Source organism: Embiotoca jacksoni, unplaced genomic scaffold (assembly GCF_022577435.1).
Source record: "Embiotoca jacksoni isolate LCO1_2020_lvr unplaced genomic scaffold, fEmbJac1.0.p SCAF_1, whole genome shotgun sequence".
In the NCBI taxonomy this organism is placed as follows: Eukaryota; Metazoa; Chordata; class Actinopteri; family Embiotocidae; genus Embiotoca; species Embiotoca jacksoni.
The window spans coordinates 23075345-23094521 of NW_027185229.1; the positions used below are offsets into that span (position 1 = coordinate 23075345).

General features: G+C 42.4%; 2 protein-coding genes across 12 annotated transcripts; one reads left to right on the plus strand and one right to left on the minus strand.

The window, feature by feature from the left end:
* Positions 1 to 4: 4 nt before the first annotated feature.
* On the minus strand, positions 5 to 11374 carry ncoa5 (nuclear receptor coactivator 5). Of its 11 annotated transcripts, none has more exons than XM_069148217.1 (12): positions 11243 to 11374; positions 9552 to 9596; positions 7654 to 7921; positions 7334 to 7441; positions 5158 to 5221; positions 2967 to 3215; positions 2740 to 2864; positions 2202 to 2331; positions 1821 to 2020; positions 1501 to 1705; positions 1236 to 1327; positions 5 to 1028 (listed from the first exon to the last, which is right to left on the minus strand). In XM_069148217.1, exons 3-12 carry the CDS (start codon positions 7820 to 7822, stop codon positions 448 to 450), a joined length of 1923 nt encoding a protein of 640 aa, XP_069004318.1. In that variant the 5' UTR covers positions 7823 to 7921; positions 9552 to 9596; positions 11243 to 11374; the 3' UTR covers positions 5 to 447. The 11 variants fall into 11 exon arrangements, with proteins under 11 accessions (XP_069004318.1, XP_069004309.1, XP_069004327.1 ...); XM_069148208.1 differs by having other exon boundaries at positions 1821 to 2023; XM_069148226.1 differs by lacking the exon at positions 7334 to 7441 and having other exon boundaries at positions 1821 to 2023; positions 11243 to 11373.
* A 1712-nt stretch (positions 11375 to 13086) lies between these two features.
* On the plus strand, positions 13087 to 18288 carry capza1a (capping actin protein of muscle Z-line subunit alpha 1a). The gene is made up of 10 exons (XM_069148282.1): positions 13087 to 13174; positions 15117 to 15180; positions 15280 to 15331; positions 15553 to 15616; positions 15746 to 15952; positions 16053 to 16132; positions 16269 to 16347; positions 16458 to 16529; positions 16719 to 16781; positions 17415 to 18288. The coding sequence occupies exons 1-10, from the start codon at positions 13139 to 13141 to the stop codon at positions 17553 to 17555; spliced, it is 858 nt and encodes a 285-aa protein (XP_069004383.1). The 5' UTR covers positions 13087 to 13138; the 3' UTR covers positions 17556 to 18288.
* Positions 18289 to 19177: the final 889 nt, after the last annotated feature.

The window sequence follows — 19177 nt, forward strand, 5'->3', positions numbered from 1 at the left end:
GCAATTGTGTCTGGAGTTTTTAATCATGTCTTGTGCCAATGAAAACAATCTTACAAATGAGAAAACACCGCAAAACTAGAAAACACATGAACAGATCATGGTTGGAAAAGAACAAAAGGAGTCCATCGAGAACCTCATTTTTTTTTTTTTTTTTTTTTTTAAACAGTAATTCTTCTTTTAGCAAATTACAATTGAAAATGCAGACCTTCACGTGGTGAGTCTTGAAATTTAAAACACTTTGTGTGTGTAGGGGGGAGAAAAAAAAACAACACAAACGATTAAAATCTTTTACAAAACCTTCCTGTAGTCTACCACAGAGCTGGTAAATACTCTGCACCGAGACAGATGTGGAGTCTATTTCTATCGGTGGGGGAGGGAAGGGGAGGGGGGGGGGGGGGGGGGGGAGAGACCTCATGTTAGGAGTAGTGATGCCTTCGCTGCAGTCCGTCAGTAGTGTCGAGGATAGGACATGGGTGGGATCTGGCCCATGCCGGGAGCCGGCCTGGGGGGCGGCTGCTGGGCGGCCGCGGTGCCCACCAGGTGGTTGAGAGACGGTCCGCTCTGAATGAGTGTGTCGAGAGCTTTCTGGACGCTCGGGTTGTCAAAGTTGATGCCCGAAGCGGAGGTAAGGGGTCTCTGAGCGGCCGACGCCGCGGGCGGGCGCCCCGCCGGGTTGCTGTAAGCCTGCGGTGCGGCCGCGGGGGGGCCGGGCAAAGCCGGGCGCGACGGGTTTTGGGACGGAGACGGCGCCAGAGAGGCGTAGGCGTGCGCTTGGGAGGAGGAGGCGGCGGCGGCGGCGGCGGCGCCCGCCAACGGCCCCGAGCCGCTGTTGAACAGGCTGAGGATTTTGGCCTGCAGCTCCTGCTGGTGACTGGGGTTGGCCGAGGCGCCCGGGCCGGCCGCCAGGCCGACGTGGCTGGACTGCGGGGCGGCGAGAGCGGAGTGGGACGAGGCGGGGAGGACCGCCGCGGCGGGGGCCGGGGCGTCGTGGTGCGCGGCCGCGGCAGGCGCTCCGACGTGGCCTGCGGCTGGAGGCGGACGAGCGCGGTTAAGAGTGTGACGCACCCAACAACAACAACAACAACAACAAATACACATTCCTGTCAGGAGATCTAAGGAGGACGCCGGAACGGTCGCTCTTTGGACACGCGTGCACGTGAAGAGGGTTTTTAAAAGCGCACGTGAAAACTGCGAACGGGTCCTTTTAATGATTTCTCCGGAATGAAAGTCGTTACCTGCGAGGGGATCCGCCGTGCTCCGAACCAGCCGAGCTCGTTTGTCCTTCAGGTACGCGAGGAGGCTGTCCAGTTCCTCCGGGGTTACAAATCTACCCGACAACCACACACAAGAAAAATTCATTATTTAAAGTGGAGATTTTTTTTTTTTTTTTTTTTTTAAATGGACCAAATCAGGTTTTGTAAAACACAACCCGCAACTCAAATTAGATTTAGTTTTTTGTCTTATCGTTGATTTGAGACGTCGGACGTGAAGCCCCGGTACCTGTTTTCGGACAGCAGCGTGATGGCGGTGAGGACCGAAACGGGGTGGCTCTCTCTGTCGGGCTCCCTGAGCAGCACGTCGTCTGCCATCTTGGCGGCCTTCCTGGCGATCTCCTCGCGCTCTTTTTCCCGGTTTTCCACTTTGTAGGTGTCGTAGTTGTGGGCGACCAGCATCATGGCGTCCTGCATGGGCATGTTCCGATGCTCTAAGGCGACAAAAGTCCACAACCGACGTCAGCGCGCGACGGGACGCCGCGCCGTTTTTTTTTTTTTTGGACATTTTTGCGCGCCGCGCTTCGCGTCGCCCTCCCGTATTTTTACCTTGAGGCGTGCCGAACAGGATGTTGACCGTGCAGGACCGGTGGACCTGGTGCTGCTGGGTGATGATGATGGCGAAGGGGGTGCGGGCGCGGCCCACGTCCTCCAGAGCCTGAGTGAGGGACACCTCCGTGTTCAGGAAGATCAGATCCACCACCATTCCCAAATCGCGGACTTTCCGCCCGACCGTCTCGGCATACTCCCTGCAGTTGTTTTTGAAACACGGGTAACAGGTGGACACGCGCGCACACACACACACACACACACACGCACGCACACACACACACACACGCGCAATATCAAATAACATGTGGCGTGCTGGTGTGTTGTTTGGAGGCGTGTCCGTGAGCGGTTCTCCGCGGAGAGACCAGACAGTGAACATACTTCTGCGCCTTGTTGACGACGATCACGGAGCAGTCGACGGGTCGGTCGGTGTCGTAGCGCCGCTGCAGCTCCTCGTAGTACTGCCGGTACAGTTCGTTGCGCCGGCGCTCTTCCGGTCGAGCGCGGTCCTCTGCGGTCCGGGAGGTGATTTCAAGGTTTAAATGTCACAAGCGTGTTTTTTCTTTTTTTTTCCTCTACTTCAAAATCGATTCTAAATTTGGCACGAATCCGGTTAAAAAGCCGGTTAAATATGACAAAACTATGAAACATCTTAAAATGGAACGGATGATTCGAGGACAAATCCCCCCCCCCCCCCCAAAAAAAAATTTGAATTACATGGGGAGGGGAGGGGAGGAGGGGGGGGGGGGGGTCCAAACCCAACTGGTGAGTTCTAATAGAGATAATCAGGAAAATCAAATGTACCCATGAAAAAAAACAAATATACATTTACAATTGAACACTATGACTTAACGATATATATACTAATTATAACGAACTAATACCCCCCCCCCCCACATACACACACACCCCCCCCTACCTTCTGGCTCGCGGCGTCCATTCCAGGGGTCCATGTAAGGGTCCCTGAAGGGCTCCTCCTTCCTGCGGTAATAGTCGTCTGCAGTGCTGCTGCTGCTGCGGTAATATCGGTCGTACTCGTCTCTGCTGTATGACGGAGACATTTCCGCTTCATACGACAGACGGACAACGTAACTCGGGACTTCCGGCCGATGGGACGGGTGGGGGGGGGGTGGGGGCGTCGCTCACCTGTATGCGGCGTCTCCCCTGGCGTCCTTGTCTCGGCTCTCCGAGCCGCGGTAGCGGTAATCGTGGTCGCGAGAGTCGCGGCTCGGCCTCGCCTCTCGACCCGAGTCCCTCCCGTCGCGGCCGTCCTGAGACTCGCGTCCGTCGCGTCCGTCGCGTCCGTCGCGCCCGTCGCGCGCCTCGCGCCCGTAAGCGGGCGAACGGGACCGAGGCCGGGGTTCCTTGCTGTCCCCATAACTGCTGTACGGGGCCCTGAGAGAGATACCGTCGATTACTGCAGGAACAGTCACGAGTCCAGGATGCCTAAAGGAATACCGCGGAGGGTCACGAGGGTTTCGGGCCTCGGATGGTGAGGACGGGCCCCTACAGCTATTTTAAATCAAATTAATCAGGATTTATTTCATGTGAATTTTATTTTTACTTTTTTATTTTTTTTAAGTATTCACGAACCGAAGCGGTGCGACCGAAAGCATTTTTTTTTTTTTTTTTTTTGTTCACAGAGGAAGTTGGCACAAATTCAATCCAGGAAGTGACGCCACAAAAGTCTCGGCAACCAACCGTGTCCAGTAATCAAACTGTGAAAGGATCGAGGTGGTTTATTTTGCACATTTAGATCAATAACTTTATGACCGTTCGCTTTTTCCATTTTCCCCCGTGAGCCGCGTTCCCGTCCTCCGATCACGAGCTCACCAAAATCTTCTTTCTTAAAATGTCCCCGGATTAAGACACGTAGAGGACCGCTCGTATGTCCTAAAGATCGACGGTCCGATGTTCAGGTGTTACTCGTGGAGACGACAAGTTTACCATCACAGTCAAAGAGTGGTGAGGAAAAAACATTTCAAAAAAAAAATAAAAAAAGAACCGTTCACTTTTTCAGTAAACATCTTCCAACAAAAGTTTCGATTTAGATTTCATGTTCAACTCAAACTTGGGCCACAAAATTGATTGGTTTTTTTTTCAGCGTCTCATCGCTGTCGTACCTGCGGATCTTTTTTTTTCTTCTTTACCCAACGAGTATAAACTGGACTGACAAACATCAGTCGTTCCCGGCAGATCGGAGAAGAATAAAGCGACACGCATCGCAAAAAAAAGGAATGCAAAAGTAAAGTCTCCCAAATAAAAAAAAAAAAAAAAACCCGACCTCGAGCCTCGCGGGTTTCCGTGGGATACCGCACATCGCGCGCCTTAAATACACAAACCGGATCGCGTCGACGTCGGTCTCCCGTGGTGTCCCCGAAATAAGCGTCCCCCCCGGTGGCGGGCGGGGTGTTTTTGTGGGACGTAACGAGACTCCTCAGCCGGTCGGTGTTAAAAGACGAACCTCCAGTAGACGAGTGTCCACGCGCGGGTTTTTTGTTTTTTTAAACGGGCGCCCCGTGGAGCTGAAGACTACTTTGAGGGCCGAGCCGTGTTTTTAAGAGGAGATGACCCCGATCGTCGGTATCTCCTGGACGCGAGCGGTTTTAGGTTTTTGGTTTTTTTTGGTGGTCGCAGGTGAAGAAACGCATATCTGAACAACATAGGTCGAGTTCTTCTTCAACAACAACAACAACAACAACAGAAAACTGGCTCGGCGGATGCTTTTGAGGATGGAAATTCAGTGCGATTATAAACTCGCTTCCCAAAAAGATTGCAGAGGGTAATATTTAATGCGTTTTCATTTGGGCGTGCCGTCTTGGCTTTAGTGCGGCCGCGCCTCGAGACTGAACGCAGGCTCAGCGTACACATGTTGCGGGACACGAACCGGCTTTCTGGATATGAAGCCGGGTGGAGAAAACAACAACAACAACAACAACAACAAAAATCCCTCGATTCACTTCAGATGGAAAAGTTGCACGTTGTAGCTGAATGAAGAAATTCAGGTCAAAAAAATAAATAAAAAAATCACACAAAGAAAACCGGCGCAGAAAAGCCATAAAGCTCAAGAATGTTTGAGGCAAGGACACTTTAAATTACATTCATATGTCTCTTTTCTTTATTTCAACACATCGAACTTCGGGGGTGAAATATTGACTTTTCCATAAACCGTCACAAACCCATCTGATGGTGCGGCAGCTTCCGTCGAGCGGCCTGACAGGTGAGGGGAAAAAGTTAAAATACGCTTTTTCTTTTTCTTTCTTTGCTTTTGTTTTTTTTAACCGACACCTCGGAGGCCATGATGGTAGTTCTTCACACCAATTTCGCGTTACTTTACCTTCGTGGAGGGCTCTGCTGGGATTGAGGTTTAGGTTGCCGTCGCTCCACTGCCATATTTACATCTGAAAATAAATCAATCCAAACGTTGAACATAACAAGTGACATGTAGATTAGCTCATGATGTTTCACGCAGAACGGGAGCGGCCGCGCCGACACGTTCTCGATCCAAATGAGACTTTTGAGTGCCGGGATCCAAATTTGAAAAAAAAAATCCAAACTGGACGAAATGCGGCGAAATTTGAGTTGCCGAATCTGTCGGCTCGAGTTTAGGATGAACGGGGGGAGGGAGGGGGGGGGGGGGGGGGGACAAACAAAAAAACAAAAAAACACAAAAAAAAAGGAAGGAAATGTTTGCTCCCCTTCAAAATTTGCGAGGAACGAGCAAACGTAAGTGACACATTTGAGTCCACGTGGAAGAAAACTCCAAAAAAAACAGTGCTGCAAATGAAACAAGAGATTCCAGAGATTCGGGCTTCGCCAGAATTTAATAAAGCACTTGTTTATTTTTGCACTGTTGTTTAAAATGAGTTGCACATTAAAAAATATACAATCCACAATCTTTGAGGTTAGTTGTTGGCTTGCGTAGCGCTCCACTGATATTGTGAAGGGCATTTCCTTTACCGGTTACAGCATATTACATCGTTAAAATTGTTTTGTTTTTTAAAAAAAAAAGCAAAAGTTGTTCATTTTTCTTTGCTGTTTTTTTTTTTTTTTTTTAATTACCAATTTCACAGTAACAGATAAGAACAATGGTCATGCCTCTTGAAAGTTTCTCACGTGCCGGTTCACACCTGGTATTAACGTACGTCTTAAGCGATCCGATCGCGTGAGGAAGGCTCAAAGCAACGTCGGTTCAACCCTTCCGACGGGTCCCGAGCGACGACGTGCGGTCGGATTTCTCCGGCGACCTCCCGACGTGCAAATGACGAACACGTGAATCGGTGAACGATCGCGGGGGACGCGTGCGGGGACGCGTGCGGAGACGCGTGCGGAGACGCGAGGATCGGAGCTGAAAGCGACAGGCGTTGGGACGAAAAGACATCCTTTCTCGCTCCACCCTTCAGCTAGTGTACTCGTGCCATAATTCAAATTTGGAAGTTGTCATCGTTTATTATTCGACCAAATTGAAGTCCTGTGCAAATAAATGTTATCACGATAATAATGACGTCCATCTGTCCGAAAGCCTCCAGACAACGAACTTGGATAGAACGCGTTTAAGACGTTTTTTTTTTCTTTTGTGGCCTAATAGGTTTACATTATTACGACGACATTGTCCTAAATGCAGCAGGCCACACGGAGACAAATTGTCTGAGGAGGAAAATTAACATTGGTTATTTAGCCGCTTTCATTTTGTGCTCAAAATACAAAGCAAAAGTCAAAACACGTTCAGAAAACTTGTGTAGGAAAATATAAATGTCTCTTCAGGCTCAGTTTATGGATTTTTATTTTTTATTTTTTTTTTTTTTTTGGGGGGGGGGAGGACTTTAAGATGGTCTGATGTTTGTCAGAAGTTACAGACGAGGTAAAAAAAAATAACATAAAATAAGATAAACCAAGAGGTGACTTTGGTGAAACAAGCAGCTTTACAGCCAAACCAGTTCAGTTTGCAGTTAAAGTAAATCTCTCTACAGTTCATCTTTTTAGATATTAGGCAACACATGCTGTATGCTGTAAAAACAAGTGCAGGATGTAAGTGGATGGGTGGATAAAACGCATGCCATTTAAAAACACGTTATTCTCATGATAAGACCACGTTTCAAACAAACACCTCTCCTTATGGTTTTGCCTTTTTTTTGTTTTTTCTAGTCATTGGACTTGCGGTTGGTTTTAATGAGCAGCAACAGAAGAAACCTTGCTGACTATACTATTATTTTTCTTTGTTGATGGAGAGAATTTTTGTTTGGACACTTTGTGCTGCCTTGCCTTCAGCGTAGCCTCTATTCAGTTCCTTTAGAAAATGTCAAGCTCCCACAAATACTGTTGATATTGGTTAAACTTAACATAGCGATTTCCTGGTGGGACGACAAGACGCGATTTAATGCCAGGTGTGAACAGGGCCAATCACAATCTTGACCTTAATCTTTTATGAGTTTGGTTTTGTTGATCGCTCAGCACCGAGAAAAAAACGCGTCTTCTTTAGTCATACAATCACACCCTCTGCGGTTAAGGCTTACCTATTTTATAACCTTTATATATTCGACCCTTTTGGGCCGCCTTCGCAGCTTCGGCTTCCTCAATGCGTTCAAATTGTACAAATCCAAACCCACGAAACATGGATACGCCTGGAAGAGGAATATTTAAGTGGTACAATCTTAGGACCATTACGAAGAACATTTTGGGTACCTACCCAAGTATCCACTTCACAAATGATCAAAATGAAAAGTCTTGCATTACGTCAAAAGACTTGTGTGTCTAAGTTAATGTTATGGTGATATCTAAAATATTAAAATGCCTGTGAAATTGGCAACTTATCGCTTATGTTGTGTTTACTGACCGATGACTTTCCCATACGGGCTGAACATGTCTTCCAAATCCTTCTTCTCCATGTCGGAAGTCGGCAAATTCCCAACAAAAATTCTTCTCTCCAAATCCCTCGGATCACTGCTGCTGCAGGAGCGCGAATAACGTGCTGGCGATGGGCTGCGGCTTCTTCGGCGAGACATGACTAGATCCCAAGGTTTACCGGTTTCTTTCCTTGTGCGTCTCAAAAGCTCGGACCAGTTTGGTTTGTTTACTATTAAGTCTTTAAATTGTCCACAATCCTGAAAATGTCAGTGAGTTAAGAGAAGAGATGAAATTTCTTGGAGGGATAAAGAGTTTTAGTGGAGCAAAAGTTGCAGATAAAAAAAAAATTAAATTAAAAAAAAAAAGATCACATCAAAGTTTAAACAAAGCAAATTCAAATGCCGTTAAAAATTCTTTTTTTTTTTTTTTTTTTAATGCAAAATCTGATATAAAAAGTCCTGCTTTTCTTTGTGTCCTTTGTTTCCTTTGTGCTCATTTGCGCAATAAATAAAGTGGACCATATTTGAAAGCTTTCCTCAAACGCGAGGAACAGCAGTCGGGTATCAAGTGTGTGATTAATGTCGAGTAGATCAATCAAAAAACGCAACTCCGCCTTTCCGTCGGGATTCCATGATACAAATGGGCCTCAGTCTCAGTCTGAAGTTCCCCCTTGAAAATATGTGAAAGTCTCACATAACCAGCCCACAATGTCACTTATTGTGGACCAGTAAGACATTTTTGCTGGACACAGAGAGCATTTCTTTTAAGTACCGCAAATTCAATTTTCAATCGGAAAAATTCGCTTTTTTTTTTTTTTTTTTCATGAAGGCATCTGTAATGGAAAAGACAAAATTCTCCCCAACTACCCACAGAAATTTCAGATTAAATTTTACTTGAAATACTTGTTCAGGACGGAGTCTAGAAGTTTCAACCGGGAACCAACGGTCAAATTCTGAGTTGAAATCGGACGGTCTTGCATCTCGTAGTTGACAACTAAATGTAACTGGTACAAATGGCTGATTGACCGTTTCCATACGGATCCATTTTATTGTGAAATAAATGCAAAATTTCCACGATAAGATGACAGGGCGGACGATGACGACGTCAAAAAAGCCGGACCGATCGGTGGATGAACACGTGATGATGAAATGTTTGAGAAGGTACAAGCAGCCCGAACGTCGGTGTAAAAAGTAAACACCATTGTCTCGATCACTCAATTATTACTTCTTTTTTTTAAGTTGATCCTAAAAACGCACACTTTTATGTATAAAAATCAGGAGCCTCAAACATTTTTGACAAAATCCTAAAGTTTTACTCTGTTGTTGTGAGAAAGAGACACGAGTGGCAGAGATACCCGTGTTAGGTATGAAGGGAAATAAGCTGCTCCTTAAATTGAACTCTGAATTGATGCAAGAAACAGTTCAAACTGAATTGAATAGAATATTTAGGCAATTTAAGTAATTTAAGTTTAGAGTCACACCACACAAGAAAAATTCATCCCATTAGGTCTGTAAAATTTCACCAAACAGTGCAGACGACTCTCCAACAGTGCTTTCTACGACGCGAAATGCAGCATCCGATGAAACGGTCTTCTTCTCTTGAAACGGTAAAGCTGTCTTGAGGAAAATTGCATTGATTGAAATGAAATCGTGGTCGGGCCGTCGCTTTGAAAATGCCAAAATTCAAACGCGTCGTCGTGTAGAAGAAAATTGCCGTGGAGAAATGTCTCAACATGTCCTCGATGCCACAATATAAAATTATTTTAGAGGGAAAACCTCAAGGAGGTCACAGTGCCGAGACACAGCACAAACTCACAATAGAAAGTTAAGTTACAAGTATGCTGCAGGTAATGTATGCATGCTTTTTAGGGAGCAGCCCCTTACATACCTAAACTTGAACCTGGGTGGCCTGGATTCACCGTCCACAGATGCTCTGAAACAAAGAAATAAATGCATAAACAAAAATAACCACTTTACACAGTTGAAAAAATTGTATAATTTCCTAATGCTCACATACAAGGAATTTGACGCAACATTAAAGAAGAGAAAAGCGGAAAAACCAAGCTGTGAGAAAAATAAAACACAAAAGACGGGAGATAAAGTACAAAAATACGTACCAGTGCAAGTGTGTAATGTAATAATTCAAAGTGCACTAATACTTGTGTTAATATAATACTCTATATCAGATATTAAAAATATATATATATATATATATATATAAAATACTCTGTATCAGATATTTAAATAATAATAATAAATATAATACTCTGTATCAGATATTTAAAAAAATAATATTATAATACTCTGTATCAGATATTTAAAAAATATATATATATAATACACTGTATCAGATATTTAAATAATAATAATAATAAATATAATACTCTATCAGAAAGTTTAAAAAAATTACAATACTCTGTATCAGATATTTAAAAAATAATAATAATAATATAATACTCTATCAGATATGATGAATTGACAGGTGTGCAGAATAAGATGATATATTTTAATGTGATTTGTATTATGACCCGTACAACCAGATAGAACTGTGAGAACTTGACATAAACATAATTTAATCATCTTATAAGTAAACCAAGTTCAAGGCTTTGTTTGTTTCAATCGGGAGTACAAATGCACGGATGACATAAAATGTACATCTTCAATAACAAAAGTCAAAGTTTGGCTTTTCTCACTCTCAGGATCTTTTACGATTGGTGATGTCATTTTCCAACAGAATTGATGTGTGTGTGTGTGTGTGTGTGTGTGTGTGTGTGTGTGTGTGTAGCATTAGTTACCATGGCAACTCATCCCGGTATGAATTGAACCACTTCCGAAAACGTCTCGAAAAAAAAACCCCAGAATTAAAACCTGAAGTTACCTCGAAAACCGCAAATCCTGCAGCAAAGTACAGGCCTTAAGTAGATATGAGATATATATATATATATGTATGTATGTATATGAAAGAGTCTGACGCCTTCAAACGGAGCATGTTAATGGGGGATTTTTAATTACGTGTTTATAATCTGTGTTTATGGTGTCGCAAATGCGAGCGATTATATTGTCCGCAGCACATGGGACTGTGTCAGCCTAAATTCTGCTTCTTGGGTATTAAAGTTATGCGCAACTACTCGTGTAAGTTGCGTGGAAAAAAAAAAAAAAAAAAAAAAGAATCAAACACTTCTTCAAACAAAAAAAAAAACAAACAAAAAAAACCCACTTTTACTAAAATGCTAACAGTTTAGAGCTACCGCGAGCTAAGCTGTTTAGCCAACATGGTTATTTCCGTCCAAACGAGCCCGTTCGCTTTTAAAAACAAAAAAAACAAAAAAAATCGTACCACAAGCTGCTTGCACCTGCTTAACAACCGGGTTTTGATTTTTAATTCGTCCGGGGCTGAAACAGCTGCTCTTTAACAGCGCCATTTCTCGGCTACGTGGTGAACATAGCGAGGATAGCTTCTCAAGATTTAGCTCCCAGGAAACGTCTACAAAAAACGACGTAAAACAAAAAAACAAAAAAAAACGGCCTCGAGTGCACGTTTGCCTTTATTTAATCGACAACAGGTAACTCTTTACTCACCTCCGACGTGTATTTTTTAATCTCCGTTTTCAGTCCCCCCCCCCTTTTAGGCCGCAGACGGGCGCTTATCTTCTCACAATGAAGAGCGGTCTGTCTTGCGCGGAGCGACACTTCGACTTCATTTACGGCAGCTGGCGGCGATTTCTTCTTCTGCTGCCGCAAATGCGGTTTATCTCTACAAACACCGCCATCTACTGGCTAACTGCGAGATATGTTTTTGGCGAAAAGGGACATTTGACATGTACAGTGTGGACCCCCCCCCCCCCCCCCCACACACACACACACACACACACACCACCACCACCACCACCACCCTCCCCATCCATCCCTCTCAAAACATTATCAGAAAAAAAAAAAATACTGATTGTTTCCTATATTTTGTTGTATATAATATATATAGATATATACTGTACTGTATATACTGTATATATACTGTGCATTTTATATTTTATATTATATATTTTTATAATTGTATATATATTTTATATTTTATATTATATATTTATATATTTTATATTTAATTTTTTTTTAAATATTTTTTACTGCTATTTTACTGCTATTTTATTACTTTTCAATTATTCTATTATTATCTTATTGCTTCTGTATGTTGCTGTAGCGAAAAAAATTTCCCCTAGGGGATTAATAAAGTAACTACCTAACCTAACCTAACCTAACCTATTTTAGCTGCTGAGGTGTTTGTGTCACTGCTGTGAATAAGGTGGACAAAATAATAGAAACACCTGATATCATCAAAGACAACATCCTCCGAAGTTTGAAACTGAACACTACAACTCTTACAGGTTTATTGCGGGACTAATGTACCGCAATGCGTTTGATTTAGCTGAACACAATAAACTGCCAACTAAGTGTACATGTAAAAAGGTGGCCCCGACCTCTGTGATTCACTTGACATGTTTTTGGTTTTTTTATATTTATTTTTAACACTATCTCAAATATCCGTTCAGAAAGTTGTTTTAACTAACTGTTAGGCAGAAGGACATATCAAAGTTGTACTTGCAGCGTGGTCAGCTATTACTTAAGCGCCATAACCATGATTATACAAGGACCATTATGTCAAACTATGGCTTGTAAACGAAGTGATTCATATTCATGTTTTAACCTCACCATTTTTCTTTCTCTTCACTCATTGTTTTGTCATATCTTCCTTTTAATTATCAGGCCTGTAATAAATTATTGTGGTAATAATAAACCTTTTTTTTTTTTTTTTTTTTTTTTTTGAACACAAAACGAAAAGGCAGCATGCAAACACGAGGAAAGAGCCACCGGGTGATCTGACTGGGAGAAAAAAAAAAACACCCTTCATATATAATATAGCCTACAGGCTATTTTTTTTTTAGTTTAGGATAGTACCCAAATGCTGACTTGTTATTGATGAGCCCCTCTCTGTCTCTATGGCAAAAAAATAAATCAGACCATTATGTCCAAACTCGTTGTCTTATTTTGACATTATTATTTTTTTTGGTAATTAAACACAAACTTGATCGTGATATATCATCAAAGCTTTTGATTTTCAACCATCACGAGTCGTAAACAGAAATCTTTCTGGTTCGTATCCTGCCTTTCATCCCCGAACGAGTGCGGCGGGGTTGCCAGGTTGGGCTATTATCTCCTTTAGAGTTCTCGTGAAATGAATGATATTCCCTGAATATCACGTGTCACAAAAAAAAAACAAAAAAACGCACATCATATTATGTAGCCTAACGTATATCACGTTGATTTACAAAATATTTGACAGTCCGTTATTTTTATTTTGACTGTTTTGTTCAACCCGCCACGGTGCTGTTTCCGGACTGGGGCTCGTCGCTGCGCAGGGAGGAGTCCGCCTCGTACCTGGCAACCTCATTTACAGCTTTGTTAACACTTCATTGAGTCAAGATGGCAGATTTCGACGAACTCAGCGATGAAGAGAAGGTATTTCTATGAAAAAAAAAAAAAAAATCACACTGTAACTAATCTTTTATCGTGAATCTGTGTCTTGAACAACAGCGGTGGGTTTCGGTGGTTTTTTTTTTTTTTTTTAAAGTCGGGCGCGTCGCCGTTACGGAGGAGTCTTGTTTGGTGAAGCTACCGAAACCATTTCTGCATTTGACAGCTCAGAGCTGAACCTTGCGTGTTCCTTCTGCCACAAATACACGGTCCGACCACATCCAACGTCCCGTCTAATCTCTGATCAGCAAGGATCGTTATACATCGTGCAGCCGAGCTCGGTGTCCGGTTTAATATTTAAGTCGTTTGTAATGGTTAGCTTCATGCTAACCCGAGGGAAGTCGAGCGACTTCCTGCATTAACAGTCGTGACAGCATCGGGAGCACAACACCACCCACACCCAGTTCACTGGCACTTAATGCAGCTTCCTAAACTGGTCTTGCTGTAAAAATAATAATAATAATAACAAATAAATAAATAGAAGTTCACGCAAGTTGTCACATACTGGAGTGTGCATGTATTTCGTATTTGCATTGTTTGCCAGTAACTTTTTGCAGGGCTCGTCTCCCTGCAGTGTTTTGCAGGGCCTCGTAGTGTCTGCTGCTTTCTGCATCATGCTGCAACATGTTGTAAAATAACCGCGCATTCCCAAAGCTGTGTGTGTGTGTGTGTGTGTGTGTGTGTGTGTGTGTGTGTGTGTGTGTGCACCCCAGCGACGTCCCTTTTTGAAATGGATGTAAATAAATGTGTGTCACAAGCGAGAGTTGGGAGTACCTTGAATGTGTGTTTTTTTTTTTTTATTAAAGACCAAGTCTGAATTTGAATTGCACGGAAGAGACGCTGAGTCTCGAGTGCTTTAGTGGAGTACCGATCCAGGACTGAGGTTAAACTAGGTTACTCGTTGTGATGTCCCGCTGCCCTTTCAACTGGACACCCCCCAGTTGTAGGTCGGTGCCAGCTGCAGCCCCCCCCCCCCTCCGGAGGCTTTAATAACCCTGTCTGCCTGACAGACGGCACCACTGGCACCACTTTTCCTGCAATGTGGCCCTGACATTTGGACTGGTTGAAGCTGTGAAAAAAAACACTTTGTGGACAGTGGACTTACTTCCACTTTACTGTGTCCTTGCTGATGTAAATGTATAACAACAGTCCTCACTGAGGAGGAAGAGGAGTACATGCTGCAACCCCTTAACTTCGTAGCTTTGACACCACATGCTTACACAGCCATACCGGCTGCTAAGAAAAGCCCTTTGGTGACATATATTGCCTGCCATCTAAGGAGTGGCCAAAATAGAGCTAACAAGCCTGCAGCCAAGAAGTTTAGCCCACTGCTCTCTGCTTCGCTCTGCTCCTTTTTCAACTGATCACAGACATCTTCTGCCTCATAGTTTTATTTAGAATCTGATATTTCACAGAGTAAATGTTACAAAATGCTTAGCTAGACTCAAATTGAATAATAAGAGAAGGTATTAGCAATAATACATACAGATAGATAGATAGATAGATAGATAGATATACACAGCATGCAAAGATACAGGGTCAAAGCAATAAAAATGACAGAATCAAAATAGAGGTAAAAAAAATATGCAATGTAAAAATGAACAGTGTATACAAATATAATAGAATGAAAATAAACAGTGCAATGGTCAGCAGTTTAGTGCAGAAGACCTGAAATTCATACAAAAGTTATAAACACTAAAAGGTCAGTTCGACTAATATCTCTAAAAACAAATAAAAAGCCTGGATTTTCTAAACAAACAAACATGCAACATGCTTTGGCTTTTGGTGAAGGCAGTTTTTATTGCGGTGCATTACGGTCTATTTTATAGGAGGAAGTGAACTGAACTCTATTGCACTGTATTTGGTGACAATGTCATGCTTCTTACTATTTTACAGCTTTATGACGAGATGTTATATTTATTTCTAGGTCCGCATTGCAGCTAATTTTGTGATGCACTCTCCTCCAGGGGAGTTCAATGAAGTTTTCAACGGTGAGTCCTCCTTGTGATTTACATCTTTAGTACTTCTTGCAAGTATCGTGTACAGAACAAAATGTTCCTGCTTATCTTGAGGTTAATTGTTGTTTACAGATGTGCGACTACTGCTCAACAATGATAATCTTCTCAGAGAGGGGGCAGCTCAGTAAGTGTCCTCTCCTTTTTTTTTTTTTTTTTTTTTTTTATCTAGAAAATTCTTAATTGTTTTTAAATGTACTTTTCTTTTGTCTTATGTTTTAATGCTTTTATGTGAAGCACTTTGAATTGCCTTGTTGTTGAAATGTGCTATACAAATAAACTTAACTTGCCTAGAAAGATTCTGATGTTAATTATGTACATGGAACTTATAGTTGTACTCTCTTAAAGTGCCTTCGCCCAGTACAACATGGATCAGTTCACCCTTGCCAAAATTGATGGATATGAAGATCAGGCAAGCATTTTTAAAATATTTAAATAATTTACTTTTCTTATTTAATTAACCTATAAAATTTCCATTAGTCGACATTATTATGCCTGAGTTATAAGCCTAAGTAACACACGGTGTCTGTGTTCCACGTAGGTTCTGATAACCGAGCATGGAGACCTGGGAAACGGCCGCTTCTTTGACCCTCACAACAAAATCTCCTTCAAGTTTGACCACCTGAGGAAGGAGGCCAGCGACCCCCAGCCTCATGAGGGCGAGGCAGGCCTCAGGTCATGGAGAGATGCCTGTGATTCTGCTCTGAGGGCCTACGTCAAGGAGCACTACCCCAGTGGAGTCTGCACCGTAAGATCCCTTTCCCAATCCGCACCGTAGCTGCTGTGTTCAGCATTAGGCAGAACAAGCACCCACTGATCCTTTTTTTTATTATTATTATTTGCTTCAGGTTTATGGGAAAACAATTGATGGCCAGAAGACCATTATCGCCTGCATCGAGGGCCATCAATTTGAGCCTAAAAACTTCTGGTGAGTTGATCGAGGATAATGACCTCTTTTCTTTTTTTTTTTAGACCTACTGATCAAATTCACTCAGGCAGTTATGTTGGTGCAGAGTGGAGGCAATAATGGGTTTGGTTTTGAAGCGCACTTCCTCTGTTCCCAGGAACGGTCGCTGCCGGTCAGAGTGGAAGTTCAGTGTCTCCCAGTCTACAGCTCAGGTGACCGGGGTGTTGAAAATACAGGTATGTTGAGTGATCATCACGTGCAGTGTAAACTCTGCTGTGTGGTTGGTTTTCTTTCACTGTTGGGTGCTTCGCCTCAGTTTTTTTTTTTAATTTCCTGTTTCTCCAAGGTACATTATTATGAGGATGGAAATGTGCAGCTCGTCAGCCATAAAGATGTCCAAGAATCACTGACTGTGTCTGTAAGTGTTTGATAAGTTTCTGTTTTGATTCTTTTTTGACGGTCTCTGTTGACATTTTAAAAATTGAATTTCAGAAAGAAGAAAATGATTAAATTGATTGGGGCATTTTATATTTGATTTAGGCTCATGTATGTTTAGATTGCATAGTTGTTGTTTTTGTTTTTTAACTAATCCACAATCTTTTGGCAGAATGAGAGCCAGACTGCCAAGGAGTTGGTGAAGATTATTGAGGATGCAGAGAATGAATATCAGGTATGTGACAGTTGTCTGCTTACTACACCCAGCCCTCCTTTTGACATTTCAAACCAAGTAAGTAATTGCAATTCACATGTGGCTTAGTCACAATCCTAGAGAGATGCAGAACAATTTACTTACAGGCTAGAAATGGGTGGGGGTGGAAAACATGTCTGAGAGGTTGGACTCCTCTACGGCCTATAGAGAAGATGTCATGTCCGACATCTCTCTCTTCCAATCATTAGATGGAGAGGCTGATGGGGAAAGTGTTTCTGAAAACCCTGTTTCAGATCATATTTCTGCCGGTTCACTCACCCACCACCACTCCAGCTTTTATTGTGGTCCTGGATATTATTGTTTCTCGAGTGTCATGAATGTGTATCACCTGTTTTGGTGATAAGCGGGTGCCTATCTGATTTAGCAGCCCACATGTGTGTGAATAATGCTGTTCCCGGTCATCTGCCTCTTGATCTCTTCCTTATCAACCGTCGTTCACCAATAATGTGTTTGAAAACATTCCTGCCAGCATCGTACCTTCATGGGCGACGGCAACTTGTGACAATTGCACAACGACTGTGTAACCAAGGATTACATCATAATACAACTTGTATATATCTGCAAAGCATGACTTTTATCCTGTTTGGATTGCAGGTGGCCATCAGTGAGAACTATCAGACCATGTCAGACACCACATTCAAAGCCTTACGCAGACAGCTGCCAGTCACCCGCACCAAGATTGACTGGAACAAGATCCTCAGCTACAAGATCGGAAAGGAGATGCAGAACGCTTAGAGGACGGAGTCCGTTTCGGTTATGACAAACTGATCGCGCTAATATGTGTGATGCAAATTAACGTACTGTATGGCCCTCTGGAGAATTACAGTTTCTGTTGAGCACTGAGAGGGGACGCCTTCATTTTAAAATTACATTGAGTGGGCTGACTGTCGCTCATTTGTAAACATATATTATTTTTTAACAAATAATGCCTTCAGCAACACTGTGACAGTCCGGGTGATCAAATTCCCACAAACAGATTATAAACAGTTTCTGATCCCTCAGTGCTTCAAACGGACACGCATCCTCCCCAAACCCCCCCCCCCCCCCCTTGATTTACATGTACCGACTAATTTACACCTTCTATATAACATAACTAATATTCTTTGAGAGGGGCAAGTACTGTATGCAATTCAAAATATTACCTGGCTGGGCAGCATCAAATTATAGTTTCTATTTCAATCAAAAGATCCCATATACCTATATTAAATTATTCCTCTGGTGGCAAGAGTGTAACCAGCAGGCATGCCAAAACGTCTTTCCTTGTCCCATTCTCAGACAATTAAAGTTTAATCGTTTTATTTCTCTCGGTTGTAGAGAGATAATGTCAGTGATAATACTTTTATTATAGCCCCCTACTGATTAAGGTATTAGCATCCTCTTACCAGCTGTTTGCCTTTAGCTTGTGCTATATTTTTATACAAACTGTAAGTACGTTTATTATTGATGAAATAAAAAATATTGCACCAAATGTTTGTGACTCCAAATTTTCAAATTTACAGTTTTTCACTGTTGTATATGATTGCAAATGAAAAAGTATTTGTCTCTTGCCAGCTGTTTGCAATAATATAGCAACAATACAGTAAGTATATTTATTATTGCACAATAATGTATCGAATTTGAGCTCGTGAAAATTTGTTTTGCAAATGCAAATTTTGTGAAAAATATTTCTTTATGGCTCATTCTAATTTCTTGATTTCACCAGGTGTAAGGTCGCATTGAAATTAAAATCTATAGTATGCAATAAAAGGCCAAGAACGAAGATGTAATTACGACACATAAACATGTAAAAACATTTCAAACAACTTCAGTAAAAGTGCAGCCCTTATTTTGAAAAGCAATTCACCAAGTCGTTTACGTGCCATATGTTCAAATATGGAGATTCACAGCTTTTTACGGTTGTATATAGTTGCCTATTAAGTATTTATGGATTAGCTATATCGGCAAAACAATGTAAGAAACTCTGAACTAAAAAAAATATATTTAAGTAAATAAAGCGAGGGGGGGGGGGAAACGTGACAAATCACATGATCGATCCTTTGGTGTGAGAATCACATGCTTAAGCGTAAATAAAACGGTTTGTGTGCAGTTTAGTGTACTTTAACCTATAATAAATGTATTTGAAATGGATGTATTGTTTTACGGGACTTTACGGCTCCGGAGTCAGTGCAGTGTACCTGCTCTGCTCGTGGTTATGTGATCGAGTCCAGGGAGTGTCAACAATAACATCGCCGAAGAAACGTGTGTCGGCCATCGGACACATAAAACCCGGAAATACTTTTTTTATTTCGGCCCTTCCTAAAGAAATTAAATCCAGAACACATCGCCGTGAGGTCGTTCGTTTCGACCAGTCTTTTTGT

Coding starts and splice junctions, on each gene's coding strand:
- ncoa5 (XM_069148183.1), bottom strand. CDS start 5,771: ATGCCCTTCACAATATCAGTGGAGCGCTACGCAAGCCAACAACTAACC. Junction 1,328..1,500: donor ACGCTGCTGTCCGAAAACAG/GTACCGGGGCTT, acceptor GTTGTCGGGTAG/ATTTGTAACCCCGGAGGAAC. Junction 1,029..1,235: donor CACGGCGGATCCCCTCGCAG/GTAACGACTTTC, acceptor GTCCGCCTCCAG/CCGCAGGCCACGTCGGAGCG.
- capza1a (XM_069148282.1), top strand. CDS start 13,139: ATGGCAGATTTCGACGAACTCAGCGATGAAGAGAAG. Junction 15,332..15,552: donor CTCAGAGAGGGGGCAGCTCA/GTAAGTGTCCTC, acceptor ACTCTCTTAAAG/TGCCTTCGCCCAGTACAACA. Junction 16,530..16,718: donor AAGAATCACTGACTGTGTCT/GTAAGTGTTTGA, acceptor ATCTTTTGGCAG/AATGAGAGCCAGACTGCCAA.